At 44.4% G+C, this 18712-nt stretch overlaps 1 protein-coding gene across 2 annotated transcripts in view; it reads left to right on the forward strand.

Annotated features, from left to right (window-relative positions):
• The window catches only part of LOC121566891 (ephrin type-A receptor 4), a 64974-nt gene that overhangs the window by 25202 nt on the left and 21060 nt on the right, over positions 1 to 18712 (forward strand). For both annotated transcript variants that reach the window (XM_041876796.2, XM_041876798.2), the window contains 2 exons: positions 1163 to 1318; positions 15105 to 15440. In XM_041876796.2, the coding sequence (XP_041732730.2) occupies positions 1163 to 1318; positions 15105 to 15440 (492 nt within the window). The remainder of the gene's footprint in view (positions 1 to 1162; positions 1319 to 15104; positions 15441 to 18712) is intronic.

Below are 18712 nucleotides of genomic sequence, written 5' to 3' on the forward strand. Positions count from 1 at the left end.
ACACGCCTCCCACTCTCCTAAACCACCAGCCCTCCAGCCCCAGGGCTCAATGCCATTCGCTGGTCCTGCAAAGTACCCGGCCGCCTCAGTGATTGACAGGCTATTTGGCCCAATCGATGTCCTGGCTGTCTGAACCTCACCTCTCACAGAATCCCTTTTTTGTCCTACTCTTCTGGTCCAGTGCTCTTGGGTGGAATACAACCCTCTAGACTTCCCAGCTATTATGGAAACGGGTACAGTAGAGAGGAACTCCTTGAAAGCCGAGCCTTCAAATCAAGCTGTCAATCAAGAGAAAAGGGTAGCGCCGTCGCCAGAGTCAGAAAAGTGTCAGCTAGGTTACAATTTGAGGCATGTGTAGTGTAGTGTAGTGTAGTGTAGGCCTTATGGGCTGAGAACCTGGCTCAGAGGAGACACTGGGCCAAATGGGGTGACATTTGTTTGTTAATTGTGTTGGAATGTACAAAATCTGAGGAACCTAGGCACATCCAGGTATTTTCCCAGGTGCTGGAGTTGTAGGTGAACTCATGGAAAACAGAAAGGAAAACACTGCACACAGCTGCTCATGCTCCCAGGTGATATTTATTTATAACAACATTTACACCCTTAGGTCTTCATCAGGATGCATGATGAGGATGCCTGATGAAGACCTAAGGGTGTAAACGTTGTTATAAATAAGTATCACCTGGGAGCATGGGCAGCAGTGTGCAGTGTTTTCCTTTCTGTTTTCCAATTTTGTTGGAATGCCCATGGCTTTGGTTACATTGCACCTCGCAGCCCTGCCAATAAAGCATAGTTTAATTCTAGAGAGGGAGGAGGGGCGGTTATGTGATATTTGTGTAACTCTTGTGTGGTAACTTCTCTCTTCTCTATTAGTTTGATGATAGCCAGCCATAAGGCATTGGTGAAATGTCTGGGTTTCAGAGGAGGAAAATGATGACAGATGGGTAGAGTTAGAGAAAATGAATAGAAGATAGAAACTGCAGTCAGCTTGTTGAATCGCCCAACAAGAGAGAGAGAGGGAGAGAAAGATGTTAAGTAGATATGATCGAATGAAAGCAACATTCCACAGTGCGTGGGGTGTGTACTATTTGTGAGTGTGTGTGTGTATCTCTTTGTACCTTGCCGACTGACCTTGTCTCTCTCACTATCTGTGTTCTTGCAGCCTGTAAGATTGGCTACTACCGTGCCCTGGCCACAGACGGTGCCTGCTCCAAGTGTCCTCTCCACAGCTACTCTGTTAGAGAGGGATCCACGTCCTGTGCCTGCGACAAGGGCTACTTCCGCTCTGAGACTGACCCTGCATCCATGCCCTGCACCAGTAAGTGTACACACACACACACACACACACACATAAGCATGCACACACACACGCAGCTCACATGCATAGTGGTTTGCACACACCGCTGGTGTTGCATTCTGATTCCAGGTGGTACTTAGTGATCAGTCAATGTGACATAGAACTAATTAGGAAATAAAACACTGCATCCAAGATTCACTCTTCCATCAGAGAGAGAGAGAGAGAGAGAGAGAGAGAGAGAGAGAGAGAGAGAGAGAGAGAGAGAGAGAGAGAGAGAGAGAGAGAGAGAGAGAGAGAGAGAGAGAGAGAGAGAGAGAGAGAGAGAGAGAGAGAGAGAGAGAGAGAGGCTTCAATCTATAGAATCCCATCTACCAGGTGTGAAACAGGGAAGGGACTCAGGGGGTATGCTAATTTGGTATAGAGCAGACCTAACTCACTCTATTAAATTAATGAAAACAGGAACATTTTACATTTGGCTACAAATTCAAAAGGAAATGATCTCAACAGAGAAAAATGTCCTCCTGTGTGCTACCTATATAACCCCACTAGAATCACCATACTTTAATGAAGACAGCTTCTCCATCCTGGAGGGAGAAATCAATCATTTCTAGACCCAGGGACATGTACTAGTCTGTGGTGACCTAAATGCCAGAACTGTACAATAATCTGACACCATCAGCACACAGGGGGACAAACACCTACCTGGAGGTGACAGCATTCCCTCCCCCATATGCCGCCCTAGGCACAACTACGACAACATAACCAACAAAAACGGGTCACAACTCCTGCAGCTCTGTCGCACGCTGGGTATGTACATAGTCAATGGTAGTCTTCGAGGGGACTCCTATGGTAGGTACACCTATAGCTCATCTTTTGGCAGTAGTACTGTAGACTACTTTATCACTGACCTCAACCCAGAGTCTCAGAGCGTTCACAGTCAGCCCGCTGACACCCCTATCAGACCACAGCAAAATCACAGTCTACTTGAACAGAGCAATACTCAATCATGAGGCATCAAAGCCAAAGGAACTGAATAATATTAAGAAATGCTATAGATGGAAGGAAAGTAGTGTTGAAACCTACCAAAAAACAATTAGGTAACAACAAATTCCTTTTAAACAACTTCCTGGACAAAACGTTCCACTGTAATAGTGAAGGTGTAAACTTGGCAGTAGAAAACCTAAACAGTATATTTGACCTCTCAGCTTCCCTATCAAATCTAAAAATCTCTAACAGAAAACCGGCAAATGACAAATGGTTTGATGAAGAATGCAAAAACCTAAGAAAGAAATTCAGAAATCTATCCAACCAAAAACATAGAGAACCAGAAAATCTGAGCCTACGCCTTCACTATGGTGAATCACTAAAACAATACAGAAATACACTACGGAAAAAGAAGGAACAGCATGTCAGAAATCAGCTCAATGTAATTGAAGAATCCATAGACTCTAACCACTTCTGGGAAAATTGGAAAACACTAATCAAACAACAACACGGAGAGCTATCTATCCAAAACGGAGATGAATGGGTAAACCACTTCTCCAATCTTTTTGGCCCTATAACAAAGAACAATCCTCAATGAAATGATAAAATATACAGACAACAAATTCCAATTGGCTATCCTTAAACTATTTAACATCATCATTAGCTCTGGCATCTTCCCCGATATTTGGAACAAGGACTGATCACTCCAATCCACAAAAGTGGAGACAAATTTGACCACAATAATTACCGTGGGATATGCGTCAACAGCAACCTTGGGAAAATCCTCTGCATTATCATTAACAGCAGACTAGTTAATTTCCTCAGTGAAAACAATGTACTGAGCAAATGTCAAATAGGCTTTTTCCCAAATTACCGTAAGACAGACCACGTATTCACCCTGCACACCCTAATTGACAAACAAACCAAAACAAAGGCAAAGTCTTCTCATGCTTTATTGATTTCAAAAAAGGGTTTGATTCAATTTGGCATGAGGGTCTGCTATACAAATTGATGGAAAGTGGTGTTGGGGCAAAAACATACGACATTATGAAATCCATGTACACAAACAACAAGTATGCGGATAAAAAAACACACATTTCTTTCCACAGGGCCGTGGGGTGAGCCAGGGATGCAGTTTAAGCCCCAACCTCTTCAACATATATATATATATATATATATATATATATATATATATATATATATATATATATATATATATATATCAACGAATTGGCGAGGGCACTAGAACAGTCTGCAGCACCCGGCCTCACCCTATTAGAATCTGAAGTCAAATGTCTACTGTTTGCTGATGATCTGGTGCTTCTGTCACCAACCAAGGAGGGCCTACAGCTGCACCTAGATCTTCTGCACAGATTTTGTCAGACCTGGGCCCTGACAGTAAATGTCAGTAAGACAAAAATAATGGTGTTCCAAAAAAGGTCCAGTTGCCAGGACCACAAATACAAATTCCATCTAGACACCGTTGCCCTAGAGCACACAAAAAACTATTCATACCTCGGCCTAAACATCAGCGCCACAGGTAACTTCCACAAAGCTGTGAACGATCTGAGAGACAAGGCAAGAAGGGCCTTCTATGCCATCAAAAGGAACATAAAATTCGACATACCAATTAGGATCTGGCTAAAAATAGTTGAATCAGTTATAGAACCCATTGCCCTTTATGGTTGTGAGGTCTGGGGTCCGCTCACCAACCAAGAATTCACAAAATGGGACAAACACCAAATTGAGACTCTGCATGCAGAATTCTACAAAAATATCCTCAGCGTACAACGAAAAACACCAAATAATGTATGCATTAGTCACACGCCTACAGTGATAACAAACACATTTTACATTTTGATCATCTTCCTCCATGACCATTGCCCCCTCTCTTTCCATCTTTCTCCCCTATAATCTCTCTTGTGAATCACATCACACACCTAGTTATACTATACGATCACCTTGGGTACATACAGTGCATTCGGAAAGTATTCAGACCCCTTGACTTTTTCAAATCAAATTTTATTTGCCACATGCACCGAATACAACAGGTGTAGACCTTAAACCTTTACATACACCTTAGCCAAATACATTTAAACTCAGTTTTTCACAATTCCTGACATTTAATCCTAGTAAGAATTCCCTGTCTTAGGTCAGTTAGGATCACCACTTTATTTTAAGAATGTGAAATGTCAGAATAATAGTAGAGAGAATGATTTATTTAAGCTTTTATTTCTTTCATCACATTCCCAGTGGGTCAGAAGTTTACATACACTCAATTAGTATTTGGTAGCATTGCCTTTAAATTGTTTAACTTGGGTCAAACATTTCGGGTAGCCTTCCACAAGCTTCCCACAATAAGTTGGGTGAATTTTGGCCCATTCCTCCTGACAGAGCTGGTGTAACTGAGTCAGGTTTGTAGGCCTCCTTGCTCGCACACGCCTTTTCAGTTCTGCCCACATATTTTCTATAGGATTGAGGTCAGGGCTTTATGATGGCCACTCCAATACCTTGACTTTGTTGTCCTTAAGCCATTAAGCCACAACTTTGGAAGTATGCTTGGAGTCATTGTCCATTTGGAAGACCCATTTGCGACCAAGCTTTAACTTCCTAACTGATGTCTTGAGATGTTGCTTCAATATATCCACATAATTTTCCTTCCTCATGATGCCATCTATTTTGTGAAGTGCACCAGTCCCTCCTGCAGGAAAACACCCCCACAGCATGATGCTGCCACTCCCGTGCTTCACGGTTGGGATGGTGTTCTTCGGCTTGCAAGCGACCCCCTTTTTCCTCCAAACATAACGATGGTCATTATGGCCAAACAGTTATATTTTTGTTTCATCAGACCAGAGAACATTACTCCAAAAAGTACGATCTTTGTCCCCATGTGCAGTTGCAAACCGTAGTCCGGCTTTTTTATGGCGGTTTTGCAGCAGTGACTTCTTCCTTGCTGAGCGGCCTTTAAGCTTATGTCGATATAGGACTCGTTTTACTGTGGATAAAGATACTTTTGTACCTGTTTCCTCCAGCATCTTCACAAGGTCCTTTGCTGTTGTTTTGGGATTGATTTGCACTTTTCGCACCAAAGTACGTTAATCTCTAGGAGACAGAACGCGTCTCCTTCCTGAGCGGTATGACGGCTGTGTGGTCCCATGGTGTTCATACTTGCGTACTATTGTTTGTACAGATGAACGTGATACCTTCAGGTGTTTGGAAATTGCTCCCAAGGATGAACCAGACTTGTGGAGGTCTACAATTTTATTTCTGATTTGGCTGATTTATTTTGATTTTCCCATGATGTCAAGCAAAGAGGCACTGAGTTTGAAGGTAGACCTTGAAATACATCCACAGGTACATCTCCAATTGACTCAATTAGCCTATCAGAAGCTTCTAAAGACATTACATCATTTTCTGGAATTTTCCAAGCTGTTTAAAGGCACAGTCAACTTCTGACCCACTGGAATTGTGATACAGTGAATTATAAGTGAAATAATCTGTCTGTCAACAATTGTTTTAAAAATTACTTGTGTCATGCACAAAGTAGATGTCCTAACCGACTTGCTAAAACTATAGTTTGTTAAAAAGAAATTTGTGGAGTGGTTGAAAAACGAGTTTTAATGACTCCAACCTAAGTGTATGTAAACTTCCGACTTCAACTGCACATGTGGGTAGATTTAAAGTGACTATGCATAGATAATAAACAGAGAGTAGCAGCAGTGTAAAAGAGGGGGTGGGGTGTAGTGCCTTGCGGTCGGAGGCCGAGTAGTTGCCATACCAGGCGGTGATGCAACCAGTCAGGATGCTCTCGATGGTGCAGCTGTAGAACTCTTTGAGGATCTGAGGACCCATGCAAAATCTTTTCAGTCTCCTGAGGGGGAATAGGCTTTGTCGTGCCCTCTTCAGGACTGTGTTGGTGTGTTTAGACCATGATAGTTTGTTGGTGATGTGGACACCAAGGAACTTGAAGCTCTCAACCTGTTCCACTACAGCCCTGTCGATGAGAATGGGGGCATGCTCAGTCCTCTTTTTTTTTCTGTAGTCCACAATCATCTCCTTTGTCTTGATCACGTTGAGGGAGAGGTTGTTATCCTGTCACCACACGGCCAGATCTCTGACCTCCTCCCTATAGGCTGTCTCATCATTGTCGGCGATCAGGCCTACCACTGTTGTGTCGTCTGCAAACTTAATGATGGTGTTGGAGTCGTGCCTGGCCATGCAGTCATGGGTGAACAGGGAGTACAGGAGGGGACTGAGCACGCACCCCTGAGGGGCCTCCGTGTTGAGGATCAGCGTGGCAGATGTGTTGTTACCTACCCTTACCACCTGGGGGTGGCGCGTCAGGAAGTCCAGGATCCAGTTGCAGAGGGAGGTGTTTACTCCCAGGGTCCTTAGCTTAGTGATGAGCTTTGAGGGCACTATGGTGTTGAACGCTGAGCTGTAGTCATTTTGTTACGTTACAGCCTTATTCTAAAAATGTTCCCTAATCAATCTACACACAATACCCCATAATGACAAAGCAAAAACAGGTTTTTAGAAATGTTTGTAAATGTATTAAAAATAAAAAAACTGAAATATAACATTTACATACAGTACCAGTCAAAAGTTTGGACACACCTACTCATTCAAGGGTTTTGCTTTATTTTTACTATTTTCTACATTGTAGAATAATAGTGAAGACATCAAAACTATGAAATAACACATATGGAGTCATGTAGGAACCAAAAAAGTGTTAAACAAATCAAAATATATTTTATATATGAGATTCTTCAAAGTAGCCACCCGTACTTTCAGTATTCAGACCCTTTACTCAGCACTTTGTTGAAGCAACTTTGGCAGCGGTTACAGCCTCAAGTCTTCTTGGGTATAACGCTACAAGCTTGGCACACCAGTATTTGGGGAGTTTCTCCCATTCTTCTCTTCAGATCCTCTCAAGCTCTGTCAGATTGGATCGGGAGCGTCGCTGCACAGCTATTTTCAGGTCTCTCCAGAGATGTTCGATCGGGTTCAAGTCCGGGTTCTGGCTGGGCCACTCAAGGACATTCAGAGACTTGTCCCGAAGCCACTCCTGCGTTGTCTTGGCTGTGTGCTTAGCATCGTTGTCCTGTTGGAAGGTGAACCTTCACCCCAGTCTGTGGTCCTGAGCGCTCTGGAGCAGGTTTTCATCAAGGATCTCTCTGTACTTTGCTCCGCTAATCTTTCTCTGGATCCTGACTAGTCTCCCAGTCCCTGCCGCTGAAAAACATCCTCACAGCATGATGCTGCCTCCATCATGCTTCACCGTAGGGATGGTGCCAGGTTTCCTCCAAACGTGACTCTTGGCATTCAGGCCAAATAGTTCAATCTTGGTTTCATCAGATAATCTTGTTTCTCATGGTCTGAGAGCCCTTTAGGGGTCTTTTGGCTGTCATGTGCCTTTTACTCTACCATAAAGGCGTGATTGGTGGAGTGCTGCTGAGATGGTTGTCCTTCTGGAAGATTCTCCCATCTCCACAGAGGAAGTCTGGAGCTCTGCCAGAGTGACCATCAGGTTCTTGGTCACCTCCCTGACCAAGGCGCTTCTCCCCCGATTGCTCAGTTTCAGAGTCTTGGTGGTTCCAAACTTCTTCCATTTAAGAATAATGGAGGCCACTGTGTTCTTGGGGATCTTCAATGCTGCAGAAATGTTTTGGTACCCTTTCCCAGATCTGTGCCTCGACACAATCCAGTCTTGGAGCTCTACGGACAATTCCTTCGACCTCATGGCTTGGTTTTTGCTCAGACATGCACTGTCAACTGTGGGTCCTTATATAGACAGGTGTGTGCCTTTCCAAATCTTGTCCAATCAATTGAATTTACCACAGGTGGACTCCAATCAAGTTGTAGAAACATCTCAAGGATGATAAATGGAAACAGGATGCACCTGAGCTCGATTTCGAGTCTCATAGCAAATGATCTGAATTCTTATGTAAATAAGGTATTTCTGTTTTAGTACATTTGCAAAAAAATATAAAAACCTGTTTTCGCTTTCTCATTATGGGGTATTGTGTGTAGAGTGATGAGATTATATATTTAAAAAAAAAAAGAATAAGCCTGTAACGTAACAAAATGTGGAAAAAATCAAGGTGTCTGATTTTTTTCCTAATGCACTGTACACAGTGGCGGCTCCTGAAAAAATTCTCAGGAGGGGCAATTTTTCTGATGATTTAGGTGACCTACACACATTTAAAAAAAGATATGTCCAGCAACAACATGAAGACAGGGGCAGCATATAAGTCAATACCAGAAGCATTTATTGACTGATCTCAAAAGTGTTGGCTTACCAGGGTTGGTGGAGCCCTCAGTTTCATCTTTGCCTCGCAAAGCTAACTCAAACACTCCGCAAAACTTCACACACTGGATTAGCCGGCTGAGGATGTGGCGGTTCTTGCTAATGTCGTAGTAAATATATTTGTTATAGTGAATATGGAATATGATATGTTGAGTAAAATGTTGTGCTAAGATCTATTTAGGTCAGGAGCTGGTTATAAGTTATGTTCCTATCCAATAACAATGGACAAAAGGGTCCTATCTTGTCAGCCTTGTCAGCAGGTGGCCAAGGACAACACCCACGCCATAGGCCTCTCAGTTCTTCCAACTCACGAGTTCTTGCTCTGAGGACACACACACACACAAACACACACACACACACACATCATCACTGTTAAACACACACACACACACACATCATCACTGTTAAACACACACACACACACACACACACACAAAAATCCCCTCTCTTAGGCTGAACATTTGAAGACAGAGAACCCGACTCAGAGCCAATGCAACAGTGACAGTAGCCTGGAGGGGACCTCGCCCAACTCATCAGGACCAATCAGAAGATCAGAACTACTAGATTGAACCTACTTCATTTATTGCATAAAATGTCTGCACACAATGTTTCGGGGCTCTCTTCAGATAATAATAATAATAATAATAATAATATGCCATTTAGCAGACGCTTTTATCCAAAGCGACTTACAGTCATGCGTGCATACATTTTTGTGTATGGGTGGTCCCGGGGATCGAACCCACTACCTTGGCGTTACAAGCACCATGCTCTACCAGCTGAGCTACAGAAAGTGGATACTCATGGATGCGCATTGCAATTGTAAAATGTCAACACAATTGGAGACACCACGTCATTTTTGGAGACATGTTATTGACAGTAAACTATTGTAGATGCGACTGCTAACTAAATAAAACATTTTAGCTGGCTAGCTAATCATCTTAGCTAAATGTGGGGCAAACAATTCAGTTATTTACCGAAATTTGAGGGATTGGGGTGAAAGAAATCGAGTTACATAGTGATACTTTACGATATACTGTATTGACAATATCGCAATATTTTAGCGCTAGTTGGCTGTACCTGCACCAAAACACCATTATTGTTCCTTCATAGCTTGTTCTCAATCTTTTCACATTGGGAGCCAATTTGTTTTCAGCACTTTTATTTCCATGACTGATCAAAACTCGTTCTCATGGCTTTCTGATCCCTCTGCAACAGACATATGGTGCGCAATAAAATCACAGTATCGAATCGCAATACGTATAGAATCATGAGACTCGCAATGCTGATGCATATATCTTATCGTGAGGTTCCTGGCAATTCCCAGCCCAAGTTCATTTGCCACAACAAATCTCTTCGCTAGCAAACGCAATGTGTCTCCAGCAATGTTTACTTTTTTGACGTTCTATGGCATCTCCACTTTCCAAGCATATATGACCACATGTAATATTTTGGTAAGTGATGCAAATAGTGAACTATGTAGGGCCAGGATGTAAAATATATGTAGCTGCAGCAATTTCTCTTATCTGATATGGTAAGTAATGGGGCTTGATTTATAGCTCCCTAAGAGTTTGACGAACGGGTCCGTGAACGCGATTGCAGATATCTTTACCTCTGAATAAACTGCCTTATATTATACAATTATCCACCTTGTCCAAAAGTCTCTACTTTTTCTCCGTTCTCCAGTAAACTTGTTTTATCAACAATAGTAAGGTTCAATGACACAGAAAGCAGTTCAATGTCGGGGTACAGTCGCTCTCTTACCAGGATCGCGGTCCGCTCTGACCAGGGTGAAGGTGGCCGGCTCCACCTCTCTGCCAGCAGCGTTTTCATTATTTAGTCCGTTCGTAGCGGGTATGTACACGATCAACAAGATCAGTCCAAAACCGAAGATCAGTCCAAAGCAGAATGTTTGCAGAATGTTTGTAAACTAAGTCTACAAATTAAAAACATAAAATAACGCCACACTGCAGGTCGCAACATAGACGCTGATAGCCGCCATTGTCTTAGTTACGTTCAACGTTACGTCACGTATGACGAAAGCGCGTAAGTGCATGCACACAGACACCCATAGAGAATGTGTTGAAAGCTTTGAAATGTGAAAAAAATAGATTTTACATGACAGGCTATGAGAGACTTCTGGGCGATTTTCAACCTGACTGAAATCGCCCAAAAACGGGCGGGGCCATTTGAAGCACGACTTTAGCCTGATTTGACATTTAGTGGCTGGCAGATCAGACGTGAACACTGATAACTGCTGTTGCCGTGATATAATTTTTTATAAATTTATAAAAAAAAATTATAATTTTTTTTTTAATTTTTTTTTTTATAATTGATTAGAAAAAAAATCCCTTCCTTTTCCCGTTTGGCAGTGCGTCGCCCATATCGCCCTATTGAACAAGCCGTCCCTGACTGTACATAACCAAACAATGTTTGCAGTGTGAATCTGTGAAACAAAAAGAAACACAGCTACATATCAGTTTAACTATGCTGCCTTTCTCAATGGGAGGAAGTCTATTTATCTGCTACTGGCAGGGTCTGATTTAATAGGGTCTTAGCTAAGTTATGGGGGAACCTGATCCTGAATGTTAAAAACACAAAGATGGGGCCTTGTACGTGACTCTGTGACCTGTCTGTAAGTTGGGTGACCTTTGACATTTGACTCCTGTCTGTCTGTCTGACCGTGTTTTATTTTTCTGTGGTGATCTGGGTTTCTACCACGTTAGCCCTTATAATCACAGCTGTCACTCAAGCATTCATCCCCCCCATCTCTCTCCCCTCTCTTCCTTTCTCTCTCTCTCTCTCTCGCTCTCTCTTTGTCTCTCTTTGTCTTTCTCTCTCGCTCTCATTCTCGATCTCTCTCTCTCTCTCTCTCTCTCTCTCTCTCTCTCTCTCTCTCTCTCTCTCTCTCTCTCTCTCTCTCTCTCTTCTTTGTCTTGCACAAAACACACTCAGCGTCACGAACACAGACTAAGTTCGCCCTGCTGGAGGTCAGACAGGGAAAATGCTATTATCCCTGGTAATTGGTGTGTGTGTTGTGTATGCGTGCATGTGCGTGTGTGTGTTGTGTGTGCGTGTGTGGGTAATTGAAAACATTTCTCCCCCCTCTTAGCTCAGGGTCCTCTGATGGCGGTTGATGATTATAACTGGATGCTGTGTAATCCCACAGACTGGTGCAGCGTGGATAGCCGCCCCCCCTCCCTAGCCTCCATATCCCTCTCCCCCACTATCCTCTCCATCCCAATTCCCTTACCTCACCTCACCTCACCCCACCCCACCCCACCCCTCCACTCTCCCTCCCTCTCTTTTTCTGTCTCAGTAATTGTTGGCTGAGTGCTGAGTTGGGAGATAGGAAAAGTGGGTAAGATGGAGGCAAAAGGGAGAACGAAAGAATGTTGATGAACAAGGATCCCTCCTTCTCTTTGTCCTAATGCTCAGTTGACATGGTGGAAATAGTTTCAGGTAACGATGCGGTAACGTCTTGGTAACGATGTGGTAACGTTTTGGTAAAGTTTAGGTAGCACACACACACACCTCACCCTCTCCTAAACCACCAGCCCTCCAGCCCCAGGGCTCAATGCCATTACCTGGTCCTGCCAAGTACTCGGCCGCCTCAGTGATTGACAGGCTATTTGGCCCAATCGGTGTCCTGGCTGTCTGAAACGCACCTCTCACATAATCCCTCTTTTGTCCTACTCTTCTGGTCCAGTACCCTTGGGTGGAATACAACCCTCTAGACTTCCCAGCTATTATGGAAATAGGTACAGTAGAGAGGAACTCCTTGAAAGCTGAGCCTTCAAATCAAGCTGTCAATCAAGAGGAAAGGATAGCGCCGTCGCCAGAGTCGGAAAAGTGTCAGCTAGGTTACAATTTGAGGCATGTGTAGTGTAGTGTAGTGTAGTGTAGTGTAGTGTAGTGTAGTGTAGGCCTTATGGGCTGAGAACCTGGCTCAGAGGAGACACTGGGCCAAATGGGGTGACATTTGTTTGTTAATTGTGTTGGAATGCCCATGGCTTTGGTTACATTGCACCTCGCAGCCCTGCCAATAAAGCATAGTTTAATTCTAGAGAGGGAGGAGGGGCGGCTATGTGATATTTGTGTAACTCTTGTGTGGTAACTTCTCTCTTCTCTATTAGTTTGATGATAGCCAGCCATAAGGCATTGGTGAAATGTCTGGGTTTCAGAGGAGGAAAATTAAGACAGATGGGTAGAGTTAGAGAAAATGAATAGAAGATACCAGCTGGTCCTCTGTAGCTCAGCTGGTAGAGCACAGCGCTTGTAATGCCAAGGTAGTGGGTTCGATCCCCGGGACCACCCATACACAAAAATGTATACACGCATGACTGTAAGTCGCTTTGGATAAAAGCGTCTGCAAAATGGCATATTAGATAGAAACCGCAGTCAGCTTGTTGAATTGCCGAGAAAGAGAGAAAGATGTTAAGTAGATATGATTGAATGAAAGCAACATAACACAGTGCGTGGGGTGTGTACTGTGTGTGTATCTCTTTGTACCTTGTCTCTCTCACTATCTGTGTTCTTGCAGCCTGTAAGATTGGCTACTATCATGCCCTGGCCACAGACGGCGCCTGCTCCAAGTAGAATTTTGGAAGCGTTGTAGTTGCGTTCCCTACTGTTGAATTACCCAGTGCCAGTCACAGCTGATGGCTCCCTCTCTCCCTCTCTCCTACGCTCGCCCTCTCCGTCTGGATAATTCTGGGAGCACCAGGTATGGCCAAAGGTAGTGTGCATGGAATGTAGGAGAGCAGGGAGCTTCTGGAATGTGTCTGTGATTGAAAATAACATTATATAATAACCCGTCATAAAGTTATACAGCGCAGCATGACTTACCATGGCAACAAATAGCAGACAGACACAGACACATCTTACTGACAAACACACACTCCAAAACTGACACACACACACACACATACACACACTGCATTATCTCCTGTGCTCAGTCATGGACCCAAAACCCCATTGTGCTGGGGATAAAACCAGCTCACATACATATGACCTTAGTCCTCTACTGTTTATGACAGAATGGCACTAAGAAAATCGATCTGTTTAATAGCTCAGTGTTCTAGCAGGAAACCACAGAGGAAGCAGAAATAGGAAGACTGCTACAGTGAACCTTACATGACAAAAGATCATTACAGTGATGGTTCTGCAGCCACCGCCACCTTAATATAGAAACCCTCATCTGTAACTGACTGGATGGAGGGGTGAGGGAAGAGAGGAGAGGGGATGAGGGAGGGAGGGAGGGATGTTTCATCATAATGTTTAATGAGAACTGATAGTGGATTGTCAGAAGAGGGAGGGTTTGAAGGTAGGGGTGATGCTAATATTAACCCAACACACACACACACACACACACACACACATTCACACACACACACACACACACACACTCACTCCACACACACACACACACACACACACACACACACACACACACACACACACACCCACACACACACTCACACACACACACACTCACACACACACACACACTCACACACTCACACACACACACACACACACACACACATTCACACACACACACACACACACACTCACTCACTCACTCACACACACACACACACACACACACACACACACACACACACACACACACACACACACACACACACACACACACACACACACACACACACTATACATGAGGACCAACTCAATTCCACACCAGTTCTCCTCTTTCCTTTCTATCTCTCTCTCTATCCCTCCATCCTAAAGGAGAGAGCACTGCTCACTTCCATCCAAACCATCTCTATAGACTATAAGGAGCCGTTAGATTGGAACGACCTCCTCTCTCTCTCTCTCTCTCTCTCTCTCGCTCTCTCTCTCCTCCCCAGTACAGCCCCTGTCCTCCATACTAATCAGTGGCTTTTTGCTTCCTGGTGAACAGACGGTGTTTGTCTTCTCCTTCTGCCCCCCCTCTCTCTCTCTCTCTCTCGTCCTCTTCTTTACTAGTTGTAAATGCATGGACTATCACCAGATTCACCACACAAACACCCATACTGACACACTCACATGCACACACTCCTCCAGTCGTTCTCCCCCCCCCTCTCTCGCTCTGTTTCTCTGTGTAATCATTTATTGCCACGTCGCTCCTCCAAAAATAACACCGATAATTAATTTCCATTGTGAAATGATTCGTCAGTAGATGGACTGGCATTCATATTTCACCCCGTGTCGATCCCTTTGCTCACCCATGTGACCTTCATTAGTCAGAGAGAGGGGGCGGGGGGGGTTAACTTAATGACTGTTTGCCAATGTTTGACAAACACTATTATTGAATTCCCCAAAACAAAGTGTTTTAATTTCAACTATTTAGTTTTGTCTTTATTTGCAACACCAAAGTCTACTCAGTCACTTCAAACCTAGTCTCTTCTCACAGCTGCTTTGTCTGACAGTTACCCATGAGTTTGGTAAAGTGAGAGTACTTCAGACCAGCTCTCTAACGCTGCACCTTTCTCTCCCTCCTCTCTGTCCCAGGACCCCCGACGGCGCCACTCCACCTCATCTCCAACGTCAATGAGACATCGGTCAACTTGGAGTGGAGCGCCCCTCTCTCCTCTGGCGGACGCCAGGACCTCAGCTACAACGTGGTGTGTAAACGTTGCGGGCCCGAGGGGACACGGTGTCAGCCCTGTGGGAACGGGGTCCACTTCAGCCCCCAGCAGCTGAGCCTCAGGGCCACCAAGGTGTCTATCAATGACCTGCACGCTCACACCAACTACACCTTTGAGATCTGGGCTGTTAACGGGGTCTCCCAACAGAGCCCTGGACCTGAGCAGGCCGTGTCGGTGACGGTCACTACCAACCAGGCCGGTGAGTTGGGGTTGGGGTTGGTTGGGGGGAGATGTGTGTTGGTGGGGAGAGAGAGATGCTGGAGACTGTTGTTGTTGGTTGTGTTGTCTTGGTAAAGGCTGAGATGTGCTTTGAATGTTTGAATTTTATTTTATTTTAAGGGGAATGGGGAATCAGGCAACATTTCCATTCTAAGGAATTGTATTGATTTGGTTAGGCTTAATTAAGTTGTTGTGGTCTGTTGGGTAGGGCAGTGTCTGTGTATTGTTCCAGTGGAATGGGATCATGAATACCGCGCCTGGCCCTCTACAACCACACTAGAGCTCTCTGCCTGGTGGTGCGCTGAAAGGCCCCTGTTGTTTTGTCGTTCTGCCATTTTTTCTCCAGTTGTTGTGCAAATGTGTTTTACGGCTGTGACCTTTCCTTTCCCCTGATAGATGATTATTACCTCTGGTTTTACTGCGGTGCTCTTGGGTGGCGGGCTAAGTGCCTTTTTGTGTTGCTATTTTGATCCCTGGGAAAAGAGAAGATCTCTTTCTGGTTAGGACAGTGACTGGATGATTCTGACTGGCTATTTAAGGACAGGATGGCTTGATTTATCTGGTCTGGGGAGAAAGATTAATGGATCTGGAGCTGCTGTGAAACCAGTTGTCCTGTGAGCCAAACCTATGTCAGAGTTGTATTAGTTAGGCCCCCCCCTACACACACACACACACACACACTAACATCCCCCTGTGTAGCTCTGGGGTGATCACCTCACTTTAAATATTAAGATATATAAATGATGTTGCCTTTGGCTCGTCACTGAAGCATGTTTCACAACTGTTCTCCATTCTCTAATACTTACATTAAGTTGGCCCTCTGCAGCTGGAGGCATTGGGAGTGTGTGTGTATGTGTGGTCATGCTTGTGCGTGCATGTGAGGCAAAAATGTCTTGCGTGTGCAGGTTATTTTGTGTGTTGTGTAGAATGTGTGCGTGTGTGTGTTAGAGAATGCGTGTGTGTGTCTGAGAAAGTGTGTGTGCGGGTTGAAGAGAATAGCACCAGAGTTTGTTGGCTTTCTCCCCTAATACTCAGTAGGGGTTTTCAGAGCTCTGATTTCACCCCCTGTAATCCAGACAGTCATCTGTGGCTGTCCCTCTCTCTATATCACCCCCATCCAGACACAGTGGATTACACATTTATTATGATAGATTTATTATGATATGCTCTGTGAAAAGCCACTTGGGCCACCACCCTTGATCAAGACTCAGGTTTCTGTAGGGAAGAGTGCAGAGGGTGGGAGAGATTTCTAATTTCACCATGAACAATCCCCCTCGTAAATCAGACAGGGTGTAACCCCTTCACCCCTCTGGATGAAGTAAGGGGTTTGTGTGGAGTTGAGGGGTGGCGGTCAGGGTTTTGGGAGGATGTCCAGCTTTGTGCCGACCTCAGGCTGTAAATGGATGTTTAGAAAGTTTACGAGATCCAGAGTCTTTACTCTACATCTTGTGTGTGTGTGTGTGTGTGTGTGTGTGTGTGTGTTTGGCTGTGTGTGTCTGTGTTGTGTGTGTGTGTTTGGCCGTGTGTTTCTCTCTCTCTCTGTGTGTGTGTGTGTGTGTATGTCTAATGTGTTGAAAAGGTAGTGAGTTAGTATGTGCAAGTGTTTGTCATTGTGTGTGTGTGTGTGTGTTTCCATCACTATGCTGAATCGGAAATGCATGTGAACATGGGGACGTTGTCACGACTGTCTGTGAGATGCGGTAAACGAAGTCAGGCGCAGGACACAGAACTCTCGGATACGTACTTTTAATACGAAAAGGATTCAAAAGGACACAGAAAATAACTCCACGCAGGGAGGAAATAACCCGCTCACAAAATAGACAACCGTGAAGGGGAAAACAATAACACACAAAGTACAGATGAGAGACAGGGGTAATTATAAGGGAAACAATTAACATAATGACGAACAGGTGTAAACAATACAGACAAAACTAAACAAACCCCGATAACATCGAACGGCAGCAGCTAGTACTCCGGGGACGACGAACGCCGAAGCCTGCCCGAGCAAGGAGGAGGAGCAGCCTCGGCAGAATCCGTGACAGTCGTGGGTGGAAGGAGACTTTATTGGGGATCTCATATGGGGAAACATTTTCTCGATGCCCTGAAAAACAGCTCCCACTTCGCCTGTTTTTTCCTCTGCTGCAGCAAATCAAATGATTCCAATCTGGCAACCAGACTCCAATATGGCACCCACATGTGCTCCCCAGCCTTTGTTTCTTTAATGTCAAACCAGAATCCACCACATATTCTCCCAACCACACGGTCTGACCACAGCTGGTCCAGTTACCTGAATATCTCAGAACGAACATGTTCACAAAGACAAACTAATTCACTCAACTCTCTCCCTCTCTTTCTCTCTGCAAGACAAACTAACTCATTCAAGAGCGTAACTTATTCACAGGGTCCAACTCTTTCTCACTGTGACATACAGACTCAGAAAGTAGCTCAAAAAGTAGCTAGCTCAACAAACTTACCCACCAAGACATTTCCATCCATCCAGGGAGCAAACATTCAACCAATCTCAGTTTGTCTGTTTTGCTCGTTCCCAGCTCTACTAATGTGTCTCTGCTTGCTAATATATGCATGGGCTGCTGTGTGCAATTGAGTTTCTCCACTGTCTGTGAGCGATAATGTGAGTATGTGTATGTTTTTTATGTGTGTTTCCATCTGTCTGTTGGTATAATGAGTTTGTGTGTGTGTGCACACGTGCATGCATGCTTGGGTGTGTGTGAGTGAGTGTTGCGGCGGGCGAGCTGTGAAAGAGTTTTTGGAGCACATTATTGGGAAATGAGATCTGAATATTCATTGCTTTTCCACTTAGTATTCCAGAAGCGTTGTAGCCCACGCTTTCAGGAGGCGTTAAGACATTACAGATCTGCCCCACATTCAGCTCTGTGTACAGAGGTGCCGGCCAGCCAACTAGTTTACAACGGTTACATCTCTAATCTCCTACATTGCCTGTGTTATTTTGATCCTGGCCGAGTGTTTGGCGTGTGATAGTGACACAAGGTGTGTGTGAGTGTTTTATCTCCTCTAAACTTTTCCCTGATTGATAGTACAGTGTGTGTCCTTCCATTGTAAACTTCACCTCCTCTATACCGAGCCTCAGAAGGAACCACTCACAGAATCACTCATCTTTAACTTCACTTTAGCCTTTGGAAAAAAAGCAACAAGAGGACCAGAACACGTTTAAATCGCCATATCTGTCATCTTTGGAGAAAAAATGGATGTGTGGATTACCTAAGGGGAATG

The sequence above is a fragment of the Coregonus clupeaformis genome, chromosome 5 (genome assembly GCF_020615455.1).
Source record: "Coregonus clupeaformis isolate EN_2021a chromosome 5, ASM2061545v1, whole genome shotgun sequence".
Classification (NCBI taxonomy): Eukaryota; Metazoa; Chordata; class Actinopteri; order Salmoniformes; family Salmonidae; genus Coregonus; species Coregonus clupeaformis.